The sequence below is a fragment of the Pygoscelis adeliae genome, unplaced genomic scaffold (genome assembly GCF_000699105.1).
Source record: "Pygoscelis adeliae isolate BGI_AS28 unplaced genomic scaffold, ASM69910v1 Scaffold21, whole genome shotgun sequence".
Taxonomy (NCBI): domain Eukaryota; kingdom Metazoa; phylum Chordata; class Aves; order Sphenisciformes; family Spheniscidae; genus Pygoscelis; species Pygoscelis adeliae.
In genome coordinates, this window is record NW_008824243.1 from 1,088,202 (window position 1) to 1,107,939 (window position 19,738).

The window sequence follows — 19,738 nt, forward strand, 5'->3', positions numbered from 1 at the left end:
TCTTTATTTCAGCTCAGATGTCTTAAGACAACTCTTTGAAGGTCTTGAGCCGCCTCTGCTGTGCATTGCTTCCTTGAAAGGCAGGAAAAGGCCTTCAGTGCAGAGAAGAACTGCTGTCTGGGGTTGTTACTGCTCTTTGCTATGTGCATCAAGGGATGAGCACTGAAGTCTTTCTTCACTGGGATTCTTAGTGTCGCTCCTATGTTGCTGCTCTGGTGTCTGTTCTAGACCTGAGCTTATACAGCAGCACTTCATTATTATTACAACTTAGATCTCTCTTAATTTCCTGTCTTCATGCAAACTTTTACGTAAGAACATATGTGTGACCAGACGCAGTCAGACTGAAGATCCACCTAACGCTGTGTCCTGTCTCTAGCAGTAACCGGGGCTAAATTCTGAGTGGAGAGTATAAGAACAGGATAAGCACGTAGTGATTCTTCCCTAGAGTTCTCCTAGCTGCTTGCAGTGTGTGACTGAGAGCTTCCTGAGTTAGTCTGGTATTTGGTTTTTCTTACATGGCTCTTACCTGCCTGTGTAAGCTTATGGCTTTCAAGCACTGTGCAGTGAGAACCTTCATAGCTTGACTACGCACTGTGTGAGGAACCATGCCCTTTTGTTGAGTACCTACTATTGGAAGAGAGGAAAAATGATGGTTCATTCTATCATGTAGTCCTTGAGATACCTCTTTCCTGTTGAGGAGCCAAGTCTTTTGGGTTGTTCTTTGCGTGCATGCAAGCCAAGCAAGCCAAGTATCTGTGAATGCAATGCTAAAGTCACACTTGATTGCAGCTGACCAAAGGGTTCAAAAGTTGCTTGGCAGTCAGGGAAGTGGAAATGGCTTGTGAAGGTAAACATGCACGAATGGCGTGATTGCAAAAGCCTAATTTCCTTAAGGAAGTTGGTTAAAATGGCTGCACTTGATCCAAAGACTAATAGCTTAAGAATGCTTGCTGTCTTAAAATCCTGGTTTGGCTAATTGTTTTTCATTTCTTTTTAATTCCAGAACTTTTGAATCCTCTTGGGAAACATGAAAACAAAGAACTACTTTTTAAATATCTTCCAGCACAGTTGACGTGTTCCAGGGAAGAGCTGTTTTTTCTGTAAAGTTCAGAAGAATCTGCATTCTCTGGGATTTTAAATAAGTATAAAATGAAAATAGCTTGAAATTTAGCCTTCAAAATGAATGTTGAAAAGTCAGATGACAAAGCAAAGAATGGCTTGAAGTCTTCCTTACTTACAAGGGATGAAAATGGAAATAATTACGCACGTGACAGAGCTACACCTTCCTCAAAGAATTGTGCCACCAAGATACACGGTAATTCAACTGACCAAAATATAGTGACTGAGCATGAAGATGATACCGTTCTTGAAAATAAGAGTGACTTCAGAAGTATTCTTTTAAAACAGCAGTGTGTTGAAGCACTTCATCTGCAGAAGACACCTGGTAAATACAACTGCACAGGAGCTCTGTTGGGAGATGCAGATGCTGCATGTGAGTCTTCTGTGACTGAACAGACTTGTGTGTATCCTTTGAACTGTGACTTGAAAGAAACAACAAACTTACTGAAAGGTAATGTTGCTATGGCAAAAATGCAAAATCAGAGTATCAAACAATCAGTGCCTTACAGTCAGACTGACTCTAAGTGTATATTACCTCTTCCTGCTTCAGAGCAGAACACGCAGTCCCTGATAAAGGGCAGGGCACACTGCCACCTGAGCTCGTTGGATGTTACTAATGTTATAGGTGAAACTATGGGAACTGATCAAAATGATGACATGCATCTGAGGGAAACACTAATCTCTTCTGAAGTATGTATGAGAGAGAAATTTGATAGAACCAGCTCAGAAAGAACACCTAATTTCTCTTCTATGATAGTGGCTTCAGAAAGCCCAGATGCCTGTTCAGAACTTGAAGTATATCGTTCTGCCTCTGCAGGTGTTGAACACTATCTAAAAAACACTAACAAGACTGATAAAGAATCACAGGAAACAGAAGCACAGTCTGTAAAACTAGCTGCTGGATGTATAGATCCTTATAGGCAAGATGCATTATCACCATGCATTAATATTAATGAAGATGACCAAGTGAAATCTCTGCAGGATACCCCTGACCGTGATGAAACTGGGAATTCCAATGCTGAAACATGCATGGACAGTCCTGTAAATAACATGCACCTTCTTCCAGTAGATAAAATGGATGGAGAACAAGTATCAAAGAAAACCAGTGAACCCTTAACCAAAGAACAAATTATCTCTGGAAATGCTGCTCTTCAGGATATGCACAACACCTCTTTCATATCTTGTAGTGTACCAAAATTGAAGAGGACTGTTATGTCTGAGCTGAAATGTGAAGCAACTTTTGTGGTCTTCAGTCCTATGGCTGATGAAAGCGATTCTGCTCTATGTACTTCAACCCCAAAAGAACGATCACAAAATACAACTTTTTCTGTTTCAGCTTTGGCAGAACTTGGAGACAAGTCTCCTAAACTAAGACCAAACGAGGCATTTGTAGGAGGACATAATAGAAGGCCTTTGCTTAAAGCTAGTTCAGGTCAAACTGCAGGAAAACCAATGGGCAGGTCTCCTATTGTGTCAACGATAACCAAAGCAAAGAAATCAGAGATTGTTAGTTTTCCCAAACCTAATTTCAAAAATGTTAAGCCAAAGGTTATGTCTAGGCCTGTGCTACAGTCAAGAGACAGTGCTGTATTAAAACAGTCTCCCCAGTCCCCCCAGCTGTCAGCTGTTTCCTCATCTTCACTGGTTGCTTCCCCGAGGCAATTGTCCCCCTCTATAAAAGTGCTGAAAAAGAAAATAGATCTAGCTAAAGATACTAAAGTGGAATTGCCTGTGAATAAGCCCCATAAGCTACATCTTAACAAACACCTCTTCACTAGCCAAGTTGTACATGCCACGACACATCCCAGAAACGCTTCCCACAAGGCTTCAAAGACACCTGTGTTAAAGCAGAACCCGGAAGACATTGGCAAAGCAAGTTCTACCCATTCGGCATGCTCCTCAGTTTCTGCTGCGCTTCCAACATGTGTAGAGAACTCAAAGGAGATGCTGAATGACAAAATGGAAAGTTCAACCTCTTCAACGCAGCCCTGTGCTCAAAACATCTATCTGACTGGAGGTGAAAAAAAGCAAAACAGCAACATGGGAATTCTTCTGGAAGCAGCCTTGTTAAAAGGTGTGGCAAATGAAACATTTGACCTGCACTCTGTTCCTTTGGTAAGCTTTTTTCTTTACATAATTATATGTTTCGTACATTTGGAAAAAGGGAATTCTGCCTTACGTGGTGCAGAATGGAAATTGTGGAATGGGTTTTGTGTCTACAAATGTAACTGTAGTGTTGATTTCTGAGGTAAAGTCTCTCCCTAATAAAGGGAATGAAGAAGTACAGTTTTATAAACTGGTTGCACTTGGCCTCAAATGCTATTTAGTGTCTTCAGCCTTCATCTTATTCCATGGTATAAAAATTTTTTTTGTAAAGTCTTTTTAAGACAATGCAGTTGGTAAGATTTCTAATAAAAGCAAACAAGTCTTAATTTAGTCAAACTGGTAAAATTGTATAGCATAACTTGATAAGGTCTTTCTAAATATAGCTTTTAATATGCGCTTTTATCAAGATAATTCTAGTGGTGCTGTAACTTTAAATAGACATTAGAGATAAATTGCTGTTTTCAGTATTTTTTTCTTTCAGAACATGTTTAGAACAAAATTACGTTTTTAAATTTACTTACTATTGCTTAATATATGCACAAAATTTCTGTAAGTCACACAAAACCCCAAGACCAACAAGTTGGTCAAGAGATTTATTTTTAACATCTTAATTTAACTGTCTGCTTTGAATAATTTGGGAGTTCGTTTATTTGAAGTAGAACTGGGACTCATTAGAATAGTTAAGAGTAGCCAGGAAATATTTCTCATGCAGAGGGCATATACCTGGTTTTGGGCAGTCAGCCAGCTGGAAGGTGCAAACTTCCTGGCCGGGAGGTATGCGTGCGCTGGTTGGTTGGGAAATACTTTCGGACGAGTCAGCTGCCTGTCAGAAGAAACGTGCTGCTGTCAAATACTCTGAAAGAAGGTTAAAAGAAAAGGAAGGGTGAGAAAGAAGAGAAGAGCTTCTGGGTTGGGTCAACCAAGATCTCAGGAGGCATGGTAGGGACACAGAGCTGGAGTCTTGTTGCTATATGGAGTCCCCTCCTGTTGTTCGCTTGTGGGTTCAACAGCTTATGTTAAATCGGTGAAATGGAGGCAGCAGCTGTTACCAGTAAAACTGGCATTGTCTGCATTTTTGTCAGGCTTTACTGATTTGCCAAAAAACTCAAGTAAAGCTCAGTATATGGAGGAAGCTACTTCAGGTAAAACAGAAGCAGCTATCCATTTTTGAAATATTACAGAAGAAATTAATAATAATATTTATTATAATAAATAATTTAACTTGAAAACCTAAATTCACGTGAAAGCAAGGATGGTCTGTTTTAATTCTGAAGTCTTTCAGAGCTTGGATTCTGCTTCACTCCTTCGTTTTGGTGCCGAGGGTTGGTGACAATGCTTTTAATTCACCCTGTTGCCAAGATGGAAACCTTTGTGATATTAATTGTTCTGGTGGTACCTGGAAAATCCATAGAGCAATTTCTATAAAATGCGCATTAGACCAATCAGCTGTACTAAACTTAAGTGTTCTTCTGAAAAGTAGAGATTAACTTCTTAAAATGAAGATGAGGATTGGAGTCAGAAGTGGAAAGTGCATTAATGTGACCAAAACGCTGCATATCGGCTTGAGTCACAGAAAAACATATGAAGATATGTACTTTCTTATGAGGTTACCTTTATAGCCTGAACTTCACAGCTTGAGTGGTCATGATTTAGTGCCTAAATAAACTGGAACAAGAATTCTATATGAAAGAGAGGAGTGCTACGTATAAACCTGTCCCGGGTCCACTCCTGAATTATATTTTATCTATGGCACCTGAATGTGAAAGATTTTTTAACCTGTTGCTATGTTGTAACTTAAGACCTAGACCAGGAAACCTATTGGAAGGGCTGGTAAAGAATTCATCTTGAGATTAGGTGCAGTCATGTAATTGAATGGCTTAATTAGAGTTTGGGGAGGAAGAGGAAAAAACTCTGAGGTAAAATGACCTCTGTCATTGTGTTTGTCATTACCAGTGATTAGCTTCAAACTTACAGTATTGTGCTGCTGAGGGCCATTCAGGAGATGATTCCTGAGGTTCTGAACTGCAGATGTGGACAATGTGACAGAAAACAGCTAGGCATATCCCTTACCTCTGTGGTCAGTGTTTTATTACAGATGCTGGAAAGGGAGATCTTCAGCTTCTCACAGTGGTGGTGTGTGGTTAGTTGTTTGTTTGGGGGTTTTTTTGTTGTTTGTTTTGTTTTTTTTTTAAAAACAGATGCCTTCTGTGAAAGATGGGACAACACAAGGGAAAAACATACCTAAGAAAGGCCCAATCACACTACGAAGTGTATCAGCTCCCAAGGTTAAAATGGTGCCATCTGTGTTGCCCTTGAAGAGAGGATGTGAAAATAAAACTATCTGCACGATTAAAGCACCTACTCACAAAGGAGCTGTTCTGTCATCAAGCTCTGGTAAGAGAATTTTTCACTGGAATACTACCACTTAACCAGTTTCTTAAAATTGAGATACATCTAATGTACTTTCTGACAGAACTTTTAGGATGGTACACAGCTGTGGTTTTGGTGCTAACTATGATTCTATCTAAATCACAAATTGCTAATATGGGGGCGGGGGGAAGGCAGGTTACACCCCATCATTGTAAAATCTCATCTTGTAAGGATTGTGTTTAGGAGGGTGTGGTGCTATTAGAAGAAACAATATTTAAATATTATTATTTATAGTTTTGTTATACAACAGTACTTTGTGGAATTACAACTAAAATTACTCAAGAGATGTAAAAGTGAAGAGGAGAAAATACAGAGCTCAGGTACAAAGCATTTACGCTAAGCAACTGTATGCTATCCCAATGGGAATAAGCCCTTATTTCAGGTCATAGCATATTTCGTTCAACCTAATTTTGGTACAGCTCTATAGTTTCTGGAAAGGGGAGAACATAATCGAAGGAGAGACTACTGCTTGAGCTGCTAATTAAGCTCAGACTGATTAATACCAAGGACGGCAGGGGTGAATCTCAAAACTAGTCTGTAGGCTGCTGTTCAAATCAGGTGGCTGGAAACTGCGTTCTGTAATTGTCCTGTACGGATTCAGAAATGTTCTTGTAGGGTATGTGCTTTTTTAACTAAGTGTGGCAATATAGCTAATTGCAAAGGTAGCCTGGCTATAAATGACTACAGTGCAGTACACTGTAGTTTGGAAAGTGTGCACACCCAGCTATACCCAGTAAAACCTGTTCTTTTTTTTTTTAACCCACTCAATCTAAGATTATAAAACCAGTCCAAAATACTCCTCTTAATTATATACAGATGGTGAAGTGTGATAAAATCTGTATCTGTAGTCCTTTATCGGATGAGTCCTTCAAAGAAGGTGGATATAGGCTATTCTCTAACTTGATCCAAGCTAATGTGAGGGACTTGCTCAGTGAACTAGGTACCCACCTGTAAGCCACCAATTTCTTGGAAGACTCATCACCTCTCTAAATAACAATTTTTCTGTAATCTTTCCTATCTGTAATTATGGTCTTAGAAGAACTGAGATGTATATTTGCCCCTTATATTATTAATCCAGAGTAGATTTATGACACCAGCACTAGAAACAGATGTAAGTGTGGCTGGGTTATAGGACTAACTTCTTCCCTTCATAAAAAAATCAGATGCACTTTCAGAAGCAGAAGTCATTTGCTGTTGAAAATAAAAACCTTTACTCCCCAAGTTTCTTTAGCTAAAGCTATCACTCCTTGATTCATTGTATGTTGAAATTACAGTCGTCAGTAGAATACCTTCCAAATTTTTTCTATTGAAAAAAGCCTGCTTAAGGTAAAAGCATGAAGCAGCACCTCAATGTTTCAAACTCATGCTATGATCTGAGACTGGAACTTTAATGCTACCCGTGAGAAGAATTTTTTTTCGTGCCCTCTCCCCAGGCCCCCTGCCAATGCCTAATTCCTAGCCCATCTTACCATTCATTTTGCTTATGCAATGTTTTGGTGCTACAGGGTAGGATTTGATGCTTTAAACCGTATCAGGTTAACTTCCCTATCCCTTGCCAAGGGAATCCTTAAACATGGTTCCTTGTTCCCTGGTAAACATAGTACTGATGCAAATCAGAGGATGGGAGTATGGCATGGGAGAAGCAAGGATGGGGAAAGGTAGGAGTTACTTGGTATTGCTACCAAAGCCCTGCTGTATTATGTGACCACACCTTTCAGGTAAAACTCCATCCGCTGCTGCTTACCCCATCTGTTTTTAAAGTTTCTGAAGTAAAATTGTACGTACGCTTACTGTGGCCAAGTGGCAGCTTGTAAACCAAATCCAGTTACCTGTTTTAGCTAAAGCCTTCCTGTAGGGAATAACTATTTTTCCAGTTAAGTTATTTGAACACTTTGGTATTAAACTTGTACCTTGATATAATTCCAGTAGCGCAGATAAATAACTCAGTAGCTGTACAGTTGTTTGCTGTCAGGATTTCTCCAGACTACAGACAGACTAGCTAAATCCAGGATGGAAAGGACTTCTGGAGGTCACCTCGTCCAGCCCCCTTTGCCTGTAACTGGGTCAGCACTGAATTCAGACTAGGTTGTTCAGGCATTTGTCAAGCTGAGTCTTAAAAATGTCCAAATCGTAATGACCTCATTGCTTTCTGAGGTAATAACATAAATGCAGCTAATTCTTAACCAGTTGCTGGCTGTATTTGGATTGTTGGGCAGGAAGACAAATCAGTGTAGCGAGTCCATTAAATACTCTGAACAAGAGAAGTGATGGTATAGCTCTGTGTCATCTCTCATGTGTATGTTGACAAGGAGAAGCAGGCTGTCTGTCCAAAATGTTTTAGTATTATTCCCAGAATAATCAAGAGCTTGTGAGCAGTGAATTGTAACATGCATTGTCACTTTGAGTGGGAAACAGGACCCCCCCCCCCCCCCGAACCAAGAAAAATAACAGAAAAAAAATACCCTGTATAAAACACCAATTATAAGATCCTTGCAACTTGGCAGGAGTTGAGATTTTGGTAATTTTTTTTTTTCACCTGTAAATGTAAACCATAAGTTTTCAGTGGTAATGGACTAACCCAATAAGGAAGCATGTCTTCTAAGGAAATTCCCTGATCTTCCTTTGAACAGAAGACAGCAGAAGGAGAGAAAAACTCATATCTTCAAGCATTATATTTTTATGAGGTTATTTGCAGAGCACATTAAGCTAGAAATAACTTTTTTATTTATTTCAAAATGGTTGCTGACCACTGTTTACCAGTATTGGTGTATCTTGGCTGGAATTTGGAGCTTTTGCTGGATTAGAAATTGGTTCTCTAAAAGGTGAGCCCAACTTGATTCAGTGTACTGAAGTAGTTTGGGAAATGGCAAAGCCTCATTTCTGCAGCAAATCTAGAAATCAGGTTACAGTTGCAAGCTAGGTGCCTCAAAATTATTTCTGTAACTATTTGTCTCCATTCCTCCATAAGAGAGAATGACCTGCATCACATGGTCATTCTCAAACAAAAATCTTAATTCTCTACAGCTAACTTTTCCATGGTGGTGTGCATAGATTTCTATAGTACTGGATGGCAGGCAGTATGCCTTTTGCTATGTTAGTTTTCTATTAGTGAAAACATTTATTAGAATTCAAGACACAGAATAAGGTGTTTGAGTACCTGGTCCTTACTGGAAGGCGTGTGTAATTTTGGAGCCCTGGTTCAGGATTTTGAACCAGTCCAGAAATGAAAGCAACTATTGTTTTCGTTCCCAGCAAACGCACACAGCCTTCTAATTGGATGTACATAACCACTGTGGAGGAGTAATAGCCTGCTAATAGTTGAGGTATTATGGTGTGGGAAGAGTCATGTCTCTCTCACTTGAAGGGAGGGGTGGAAGGGGACTGGAGAAGCCAAGGAGATTTGGTGGTCTCGTGGAATGTCACTCCAAGTTCTTCTACTGTCAGCCTGCCCCAGCAACTGCATGCTACCACCCGTACAGTTGGGTAGAAACACTGTGGCAGTTTGAGCCGAAGGAAATTGTTTTATTTGTGTTTGAACAGCGTAAAATGGGGATATAAATGGTTTACTTTAGATCTAAAAATGTAAAAGCCTACCACTGTTTTTTCTCTTTGTGCTGACTACAATCTACCTATAAGTGTGTAAAGAAACGGAGCTTTACCTGCAAGTTAAGATTTCTGATACGCTAATACTTCACCTACACTTCTGTCTTAAAATAATATCATTACTTTCAATTACTTCTCACCATATGAAACTTCACGTTGTTGTCTTAGCTATGAGAGCTCTGTCAAGCCTTACGTGTAATTGAAACTATTTGGGGATATGAAAGCATCAAAAATATTATTCCTCCACTTACTGTTAATGACTTCCAGAAATTAATGGAAGCCATGTAAATCATCTTTGTAACCAAAATGTCTTTCACAATCTGACAGTTATTTCTGACACTTTAGGTACCATTTTGTCTCTGATTTAAGTCACTGATAACCAAATAGAGCCCTTATCTTTTCAATGAGTCTAGTCCAGTGGTACTCCCTTTTTCGCTTGCTAGTATTTTCATAGCATTTAACTAGAGTAATGAAAGCTTGGGTAGCAAGAAACTCAATAGTCTGAATCCTGTGTTTCCTTGAAGATGATTTTGGACAAGTGTGACCTTTTCCTTATAAAAAGTTGATCATACTGAAGGACTTTTTCTGGTGTTATGCAACTAACTGAAGCACAGGAAAAATAATTCCCTATATGCTATAGGAAATATATTTAAGTTGCGTTAGACTATAGAAGGTTTAGTGATACTTTGAAATACTGATTTGCTTGTTAGTTCATAATTGCTAAATTCTTTCTGTTGCCCTTTGGCTTGATCTTACACTTAAATGTGTAATTCAGAGAAGCTTCCAAAGTTAAAACCAGAACAGGCCGTAACAGATTAAGACTATGTTCATTATTGAGTGTTGTTGCTATTTATTGCACAAAGAAAGGCTTTTCAGATGGAAAATTGAAACCAAATGGTTTCAATGGGTTTTCATACAGCTGGAAACGTATATAAACTTGGTAATTCAGGACTTTTTGGTATAGCCTTTCACAATACTAGTGAAGCAGAACCAAAACAACTTAGTTTCAGTAAGTGTTCCCACAATCTTGAGTCTATGTTCTGACACTGAACCAGGAGCTAAACCAAGCATGGTTACTGCAAATCACTTTTCAGCTTGTATCATTCCTACCATGTGACTCTTTAAAGTTGGATTGACATGCTGCCAAGAGGAAACAAAATATTTTAAAAGGCTAACATGAGTTCCAGGTTTTCTGGCCTGAAAGAGTCAGGAAATGCTGGACTGGAGAGTTACTTGTAAGGGTATCTATATACTTTCTCATGAACAAATCTGAAATACACCAGAGTCTATAAATAAGGCTTAAAATTTAGTTTCAATCACTCTTTTTATGCTTTTTTGTTTTTTCTTTTGCAAAACAGCCAGCTTTTTTTATGGATCCTAAAAGCAGGTTCCTCATACACTAACTTATCCAACATCTTTATTTGTCCTTATAATATTTGTCCTTGAATCCAGATTACTTGGTCCGCTTTCCCCTTTCTTTAATACATGTGTAGTGCTTCATTACAGTAATTAAAGCCTGAATTAAAAGTGAACTTAAAACTCCCATATTCACCTTCAGAGGTGTGGGAAGGAGGAAATCCATACATGGGTGTCCATGGAGCATAAGGTATGTCTGTAGTATGATATAAGGCTTGCCTATCATCCCTCTTGGGTCAACTTCACCCAGAGAGCTCCACTGCATAGTGACTGTTTCTCATAACCAGTTCTCTTTTAATTTGCAGTATAAAGTAAGGAATAACTTACCTACCATATCTGAAAGGACTTTTGTCCAGCTGATCAGTTTGTGAGAGTTCAGGAAGCAGCATTAGTTGTGAGGGCTTAGGAACCTTGCAGGTCATACCTTCTGCCTCTTGAAATCTCGGACTGCTTGAGTTGGACTTCTGTGGTAATGTTTCCACTCCACTTTACCCTCGCTTCCTGGCCGTCCTCAACAGGAATGGCTTGCTGGAAGCTGCCTGGAGCAGTGTGTATATCCTTGTACCAAGCCTTGACTGCCAAGCCTCTGCCCCAGGTGTTGGTCATTCAGGTACAGAATGGTCAATTCACACTTTGAAGTCAGAAAGGAGCCATAAAATGATGCAGTCTGAATTCAGCATAATCAATTTGGTTTTAGCTTTGGCTACATAAAGCAAGTTTTTCTGTTAGTCTAACTGACACCTGTTTTCTTTTGTTACACTTCATTAACAAGGAGCTCTCACCATGGGATAGATCCTACTCATGTTTTGCAATCCTTACATAGGGTTCAGCATAAAAACACCCATTTGGAATAAATAACTTCCTATTTAGTTTTATAAGTCAAATGAACCATGAGAAGTGAGTGAAAGCAGAAAGTTTTTGGTTTGTGAGGTAATATGAGACCTGTTGCAATGAATGATTTCAAAGCAAATTGATTAATTTATCTCTGGTTTGGTAGCCTTAGGTGTGGTCCTCAGTTTTTTTTGCAGTAGGGGAAGAAGGGTGGGGGATGGCAGTGTTTGAAGATGAACTTAAATGATCTTTATTCCAAAGTCTATGGTATTTCCAGTATTCTGTTGACTTCCAGCTTCTTGAAGGGAGCGTTTCATCCTATTAGCTTTGTTTCTGGTGCCATCAGTGACCATACTTAGGGAATTAAGTTTTCATATATGTTCCCAGACGTTTTACATGTGACTTGTGAGTACCCACATCAGTGTTTTAATGTGTTACACCTGTAGCAAAAAAGTGTTCATACTTGCAGAGGCTGATACTAACAGTCCACATAACAATGCTGTCAGAAATGTGGATGCATCAGTAAGAATATTCACCTTTACGAGTGAGGTGTGCATCACTTCCCTGCGGGGGAATTTCTTGGTACCTAGTCATTTACTTGCAAGGACATGCTGGTGTGTCTTCAAATAACTCTTCACCTCTACTGGTTAGTTCTGAATTCTCTCAGGGTGGAGGTAAAGGAGGAGAGAAATAGGAATCATTGTCTTCCTGAAGAAAATTGTATTTATGTTTTGCTGCAGTGAGGTTCCTTCTTCATGCAATGCATGCACGAATGCCTGCAACAGAAAACTTAAAATATTTATAGATAATGTGGGTATAAAAGCTGCAAGCTATCAAAAACTTCTTGGTGCATAACGTGGAGGGGGGTGTGGTATGAAGAGCTGGGCAATAATGAAAAGCATAGTTGCATGTGGTTGGTGGTTTTCTTCTGCCTCAGCTTTCCTTGCAGTATGTTGATTTGACTTCTTGTGCCCACTGCTCCTAAATGAACAGAACTTCCCAGTAGCTGTGTTAAAGCTAGTCACTGGGATTTAAGTCAGGATGCAAAGAACTTACGACTGTCTCCTAGCAAAGCTGGAGTGAGCAAGCCTTGCCACAGCCATGCAGCTGCCCCCGGGAAGCTGGCATAAAACTACCTACCATCAGGAGACTGGTTCTGCCTGGGGTCATAGGAGATGACAGCGTGACTGTGCGGACATGGTCTCTCATGGGGCTGTTCCAGTTCAGCCTACAGAATGAAAAACCTAAGACTGAATAAATCCAGCAGGCAGCATGATGGCAGACAGTACCGGAGGTGGGACAGCAGGCGTGAGTTCAGACTTGAGGCTGGGGAGGAGAAGGGCTATTTCTAGGTGCTGGAGAGATCACATGCAAGGAGTTGAGCCTGAGGAAAGATGGGGAAGGGAGGAGTCTCTGATCGTGGAAGGGTTTAACTGGGAGGAAGCCTGCCAAATTTCATAACTGGGCCAAATAGGAAGGGAAAAAAGTGAAGCTTAACAGCAGATATACATGAATGTTATTGTCTCCCTCTCTCTTCCTTTAATTGAAAATACCCAAATCGCTCTTTTGACAGTGGAAGTGTTTGAGAGAATGAAAAAGGTTGGGTTGGTTGTTGTTAACTGCTAATATAATGCTCCATAGCACTGAAGATCAGTTTTACAGTTTTAGGCTGGGAATATTGAGCTGCAAGAGGAGGAACACATGAATACCTACCCACATGGCTGCTGGCAGCCCAGTTACGTTTCTGGCACTAACTTGCTGCTGGTTCCTTGATACCTGTGCTGAAGAGAAGCACTTTCCTAAGCACTGTAGGTGAATGGGAACAATACTGTGGAAGTCTGCATCAGATGAGGAATTGGGTGTTGCCTTAATGTGTGAACTGTTCTCTGATCAGCTGTTATCCTCTAAACAAATCTCTCTCATGTAAATATTTCAAAACCCAGCAGTAACTTAACATTCCTTGTTTTGGTCCATGTTTATGTTTAGCAGTTGAGGCATTTCTAGCAACATAATATAGCTGTGTCCTGCCTTTTCTTTGGTAATTTTTGTGGTGATTTGAGACTTTAAAAGAGAGAGATGAGTAGAAAGAGATTACCTGTAGATTTTCAGTAGAATTACAGAATGTGCTGTAACCACTCTTAATTCCTCGAAGGAACACTGGTATATGTATAGCATAATATAGTATAACTAATATTGCTGAATGGCTCATCAGGCAACCTGGGGAGCTTGCAGCCATCAGAAATCTCTTAGTATCGCTACTGCTTTACAGTGCTCAAAATAGCAACCATAAGCACTCTTACAACTATGTTAAGATCCATCTGCTGGAAACAATACGAAAGTCCAGTTTGTCTTTACATGATTTACTTGCTCCTTTCAATACATACCAAAAAATAACATGTTTTCTTGAAGGTTTACTCCCCTTGCGTTATAAAGACCTTGTACTGTAGGCTTAGACTTTTTTTTATAAAGCTAAGAAGTTTAGCACTTTAAAAATCCGGAGGGCTCTATTTTAGAACTGGCAGGAAAAATCAGAAAAGCATAAGACAAAAATCCAAAATTAAACATATTCAAGAGATAAGGCAATGAAAGGCCAAACCAACTATTACTGTTAGCTTTAGGGTTAAACAAAAACAGCAACAACAAAAAGCATCCTTCCAAAGACTCCTTTTGCACTTAGTCTGCCCTAAGTTTCTGTTTGGGAAAGGCTTCCAACCATTTATTTCCAGGTGTTGTATAGCTCCATGAATGCCAGTTGCTCTGTGCTCACTTCTAGATGTGAAATGTGTCGATATGGCTTGAAACAGTGGACATGGAGTCTCAGAGTTGGTGAATACATATTCAACTTTACGATCTGCCTGATGTCAACAAAGTCCCGAGTTCACTACTACTAGCAAATGTTTATTCTCTCAATTTGAATTTTTTAGGCTCCAGTGCTATTTAAAGGAAGCCTTAATTTATTCTTAACAATAACCACCTACGAGGGATTCATATGAGAGGATGGTTATTTGAGTAAGGATATGAAATCTGACTTCAGAGCTTCGTAAAAAATGAGCTTTGTTCCTTGCTTATTTCCATTCCAATACAAGAGATACTTTAACATACTTGAAGTAACGTAGTTGTTGCATAGAGACTTTTTTCTAAAGAATTGCCAACTCATTACTTCACTGTAGAGGAATGTGATATTTCTAGTATTCCACTTCAGTGACTAGATTAAATAACCGATGAAAGCCTGTTACTTTGACGCTATTGCTTGTTGTCTTTGTAATAATGGTTCACTAAATATCCTGCTTTTGTGCTTGTTTCCAGTACTTTTGTTTATATACCACATTTTCCTGCTTCTGTCTTCAAAACCTTTGCATTTAATTCTGTGCTACTCCTTTTTTAGGGAATGGTACTTACAAAATTACTTTGTAAAACCGTTGTTGTTAGTGGAGGTAACACCTAGAGTAGTTGCTAAATGATCTTGTGTCATGACTTAAAAGAAAAAAAATAAATTCTCCCTCAAGCTGGGCTATTGAAAAAAATGTATTTGAGTGCTTGAGTAATTGTTTTAATGGAAGCCTTATAGGAAAGCACCGAGCAGTAGAAGAACTAAGAAAAGAGCAAAGGTCATCTGTTTGACGTGCTTCTGAAACTGGGCATCCTAGAGCTTGATGTTCTTGCTGAATGGGTTTGAGTTCACAGCTGGTTTAGAACACTGCTGTGTTCCAGTGTCTGCAGAGAAGTTGAGCTGGCTGCAAATCATATACAAGGAACATGCTGTACGAGAAGAGACGGAGCCTTTTCAGATGCTTGCCTTGACTCCTCTTGAGAGAAAATCACTATGAAGAAAACAGGATTTCATTGGTTTTGTTTGTTTGGTTTTTGCACCTTGTTTTTCTGAGAGGCTATTTAGAAAAGGAATTTGACTGGTCTGGATTAATTACTCTTCTGTTATGTTGATCCATTAATGAAACAGGCTTTTAGAAAACAATGTGGAAAGCTTTAGAAAGCTGTCAGATTTGTTGTATGAAGTTTAAATGTCACAGAATTTTTTTTTTCCCAAACACAGAAATTATTTCGGTAAGTTGTCTGGAGTGCGGTGTTTCAGAGGTGTTTTCAATAAGTGTGAGCTTGTGGTTTATGGTGTTCTCATAGCATGACAAAGGTTGGATACTCTTTAGCGAGTTGGATATATTCAAGTGTCCACTGCAGTAACTTACAAAAAATTCTAAAATATGGCTGATAATTTTGTCTCGGAGATTTAATACCAGGCTACAGTAAAGCCATATACAGAATCACAGTTCTGCATAGTAATGCCAAACAAGTAATACAAGTAAGTGCTCCTCCGAAGAGAGGTCTGACGTAAAGCATGTTTAATGACTCATTGAAGCTTGTGTTATATTCAGTGACTAGTATTATATAATACCCTAATGCATGTTTAGTGTATGTTGCATGTAGTGTTTCTCTTTTGTTACTGAGTTGATCTGAATTGAGGGAAATAACTTGGACATACCTTCCTTTACTAGTGCAGTTCCTGGTTTTGAGTGCTTGATACAGGACGTTTTGAGACAAGTTATCTAATCCTGTCACACCACCTACTGTTGAAAAGCAGACATTAGCTCTAAGTGTTTTTCTTGCCTAAATCTTAATGTAATCCCCTTACTGTCATGCTTTCTTGGTCTTAGTGCAAATTGATGGTTTCTTCGTCATTGGTATTTAACAGTGGAGATCCTGCAGCAAAACCGATGTCGAATAAAGGGGAATTACTAGCTGATTTTGTCATATTTCAACAGCCTCTTACATAGCTTAAGCAAAGTGGAAATGTGGTTTATAGTGACAAGAATAAAGGGAAGGGTATTCCCTTTAAGTAGAAACTTGATTGTTCTAAGTCAAATCTGAAGCACTGTAGTTGTGTCTTTTCAAGTAAGATAAACTACATCTGTCAGACTTGAAAATGGCAATGACATCAGAAGTTAAAATATCTTGTAAAATATCTTTTGTTATAATAAATAACAAAATATTTTTTAAAAAAATACGTAAGTCTATCTTCCATATCTCTTTTTGCTTTTGTACAAAAACGAAACCCTTTTTTCCATAGTTATTCAGAGGACTGTATAAAAACCTTGACGTCAGAGCTGACAGGAGTCAACTCAGTGCTGGAAAGACAAGTCTGTGTGTACGTAACTTCCTTTGGGCCATCGTAGTTTTAATCTGGGTGCACACTTCTCAGAAATAAACTAAAAGCTTAATTTAACTAAGCTCAAATTTTCTTGCAGAAAGTGTAGTTGCTTTGTTAGTACAAGAGTAAGCTCCTGTCTGAAGGTGGCACACCTGTCTCCTATATAGATTCTCTTCCTCTTTGATTAACTTAGCTATTGGGCATTTGTATTCAACAAGCTCAAATGAAAACAGCAATTAATGCAAAAATGTGTCTGCACCAGTTGGCCATTAAGAACTTGGTTCTGGGCAGTGCTGTTTAACTAGTTCTGCAGAACTAGTCAGTTTGCAGTATATAGTGTTAGCAACACAGTTTGATACTGTTGCGCTGTGTTTGTCCTTGAAAGGATATGATCTCTTAGAGTGCTCTGTCAAATGGGGGGCATCTCTGTTTTGGGGGCAGGAACAAACAAAAGAATCTTTCTTGGATTGTCTTTGAGCCGGAGATTATATTTTTATGGGATCGCCAGTAAAGCTAACCATAATACACAGAGGTAGGAGAATGCTAGAACAACTTTTTGTGCATGCGAATGTCTGCCTTGACGGTCAGTCTGTAAAGCTCTTGCCTTGTTCCTGAGGTCAATGTGCAGGTAAAACGGGATTCTTGAAATCCTTGGAACTTTTTTTCTGCATTTACAGTATTTTTTTACTGTGTCAATATGAGGTAATTAAGCCTTTTTATATGTATTTTTAATGTGTAAATCTTTTTACTTGTAGGCACATATGTAAAAGAAGCAGTTGTTTAAGCTTCTTTCCAACTCCTTTTGTTCTTTTCTCTCCCTCCCCTTTCCCCCCCAATTGACAGGTATAGGATCTTCGCCAAGAGAGAAGCATGTCTCTGTGAAAAATTCTCCAGCCTCGTGGGCTAGCTCTGGTAAACCACTTGCCAAATCCAAAGTGCCTGTCAAAAGATCAGTGCTTGAGAGAACACCTAGCATCTCATCAGTCAGCAGCACTCAGAGTGAGCGAAGTCTTTTCAGCAGTAACTGTAAGTATCAGTCAGGGTTACTGGTTTTTACTGATAGCTAGCATCAACTGCTTGTTGAAAAAAAAAAAAAAAAAATCCCCTTGAAGGGAGTCCTGTCTGACAAAGGCCTGTGTTAATTCTCATTTTACTACCTATTATTAGTTCTACGTCTTACTACTTTTGCCTCTTAACTTTCAACTTTCCTTCTTGAGAGTTGCCACCTGAAGGAGCTTTGAGCCTTGGATTTTGGTTTGAGGAGAGGTTTCAGTACAGCTCCTCTTCCATCCTGAAACACTGCAAAACCACCGGGTCTTCTTGAGCAAAAGTTTCCTTGTGTTTACATATAATGTAATAAGAAATAAGTCTGAACGGTGTGAGTGGATTGCCTGTCATAGTATTTGGAACAGCACGTTACAGGTTTTTGATACTAAATACTCTTTTTGAACTAGATTGTCTGCTTTCAGGGTTTTAAGAAAAAATGTGTTGATGAGATCAAAAGCAGGTAAGTGAAACTACTTTTAGAAGGTAAAACTTTGCACGGGTAGACTTCTGTAATTTCTAAGGTGACTGTAAGCATTGGTGTATGACCTGAACGAAATCCATTCTAGGGGCAAAAATACGAAGGAAATAACACACAACTGACTGTCAGACACATCAGTATTCTCAGCTATACGTATTCAAATGAGTACATTGAAATATTCTGTTGCTATCGCATCATCTGTTATATCTTGGAGACGGGGCAAAAGCCTTTCCTTTGTGCCAGATGTCATTTAAATCTGTCTTCAGTGGACTGAAAAAGAGAACTGATTTAACATATGTCTATAGTTTATGTATGCGCATAGGCATACATACATATATAACTAAATTTTTCTTGTTCTTTTATTTTTTCCCCTGTAGTGCCTTCATTAAAAACTAAGACCTAACATATTCCTCAAAGGAATAAGAGTATGTGTAATAAAATATGCAGTGCATGTTCCTGTGTTGTCAGGTCGGTTCGGTTACTGTGACAGCCATGTTGACTCTTGCTGTTCAGGTTTAGGACTGTATCTGGAATTCCTAAGCAGCTTTGTCCTCTCTTCGTTTTACTCTCCCATGTAGCAAAGGAAAGGGTCATCGCTTCATAACAAAGCAGTGTATTCAGATTAAGTATCCGAACAGATGACTCCTTATTTAGCCTGATTCGCTAGTTGGTTTAATCTGTTTTGTCCCCTGCCTTCAAGCTTCTGATTTTTTCCACTCCGATTCACGAAGAGCAAGCAAGAGCAATATGAGAGGATGAACACGGCTACAGTCTCTTTGGCTTTAAGCTTGCTTTGATCCTTTTTAAATGACTATACCAGGAGGACTCCGCAGTTGCACAGAAACTATTTTTTCTCCTATTATTTTCATCAATTCTACATTAACACCACCGACTGACTCAGGAAGCCACTATGATATTACCTTACTGACATTGCTGGTAGTGGGATCTTACAGCTTTTGTATTATTCCTTTGTTAGCCACATTTACTGGGAAAAGAAGTAGGTTGTATTCCTTTTTATTTCTTTTTTTAAAGCATGTATTTTGTTTTGTGGAGGTTGGTAAATGTATGCAGTGTTTTGACTTGCTTATTTTCTGTGAGATGATTTTTTTCTTTAGTTAATTTCCTACACTTGATGAGAATGACTTATGTGTGATGGTCAGGTTTTGTGAGTATAATGAGTTCAGGTTACATATAATCATATGTTAGTAAAGTGAAGTTTTTATGACTTTGAATCAAATTGGAAAGAACTAATGAATTTACTTTGTACTCTAAGTACAGTGCTGTTCTTGGGTTTTATTCTCTCATTTAGTCTACTATACAATAATGTCGGGGGGGGAGGGAAATCTGTCTAAGCCTAAAATGTGTTTATTAGATTGGTGGGACACACAAAGATCAGCATGGGAGGCTTATGCTGTGAATGTCATGAAATTTATGACAAACTATTGTGGTCCTGTTAACAGTATTAAATTGACAAAGTTGCTTGGCCTGTTTTGCTCAAGGAGTTTGCCTTGTGTTAGCGGAGGAGAAAAAAAAATGGGAGAGAGTGT

The 19,738-nt window shown here is 39.0% G+C and overlaps 1 protein-coding gene across 1 annotated transcript in view; it reads left to right on the forward strand.

Annotated features, from left to right (window-relative positions):
* The first annotated feature begins 1,008 nt into the window (after positions 1–1,008).
* Positions 1,009–19,738, forward strand: part of MTUS1 (microtubule associated tumor suppressor 1) — a 92,442-nt gene continuing 73,712 nt past the window's right edge. The window contains exons 1-4 of the mRNA XM_009335127.1: positions 1,009–1,570; positions 1,937–3,234; positions 5,424–5,619; positions 17,510–17,692. Coding sequence (XP_009333402.1) covers positions 1,180–1,570; positions 1,937–3,234; positions 5,424–5,619; positions 17,510–17,692 — 2,068 coding nt within the window. The 5' untranslated portion in view covers positions 1,009–1,179. The remainder of the gene's footprint in view (positions 1,571–1,936; positions 3,235–5,423; positions 5,620–17,509; positions 17,693–19,738) is intronic.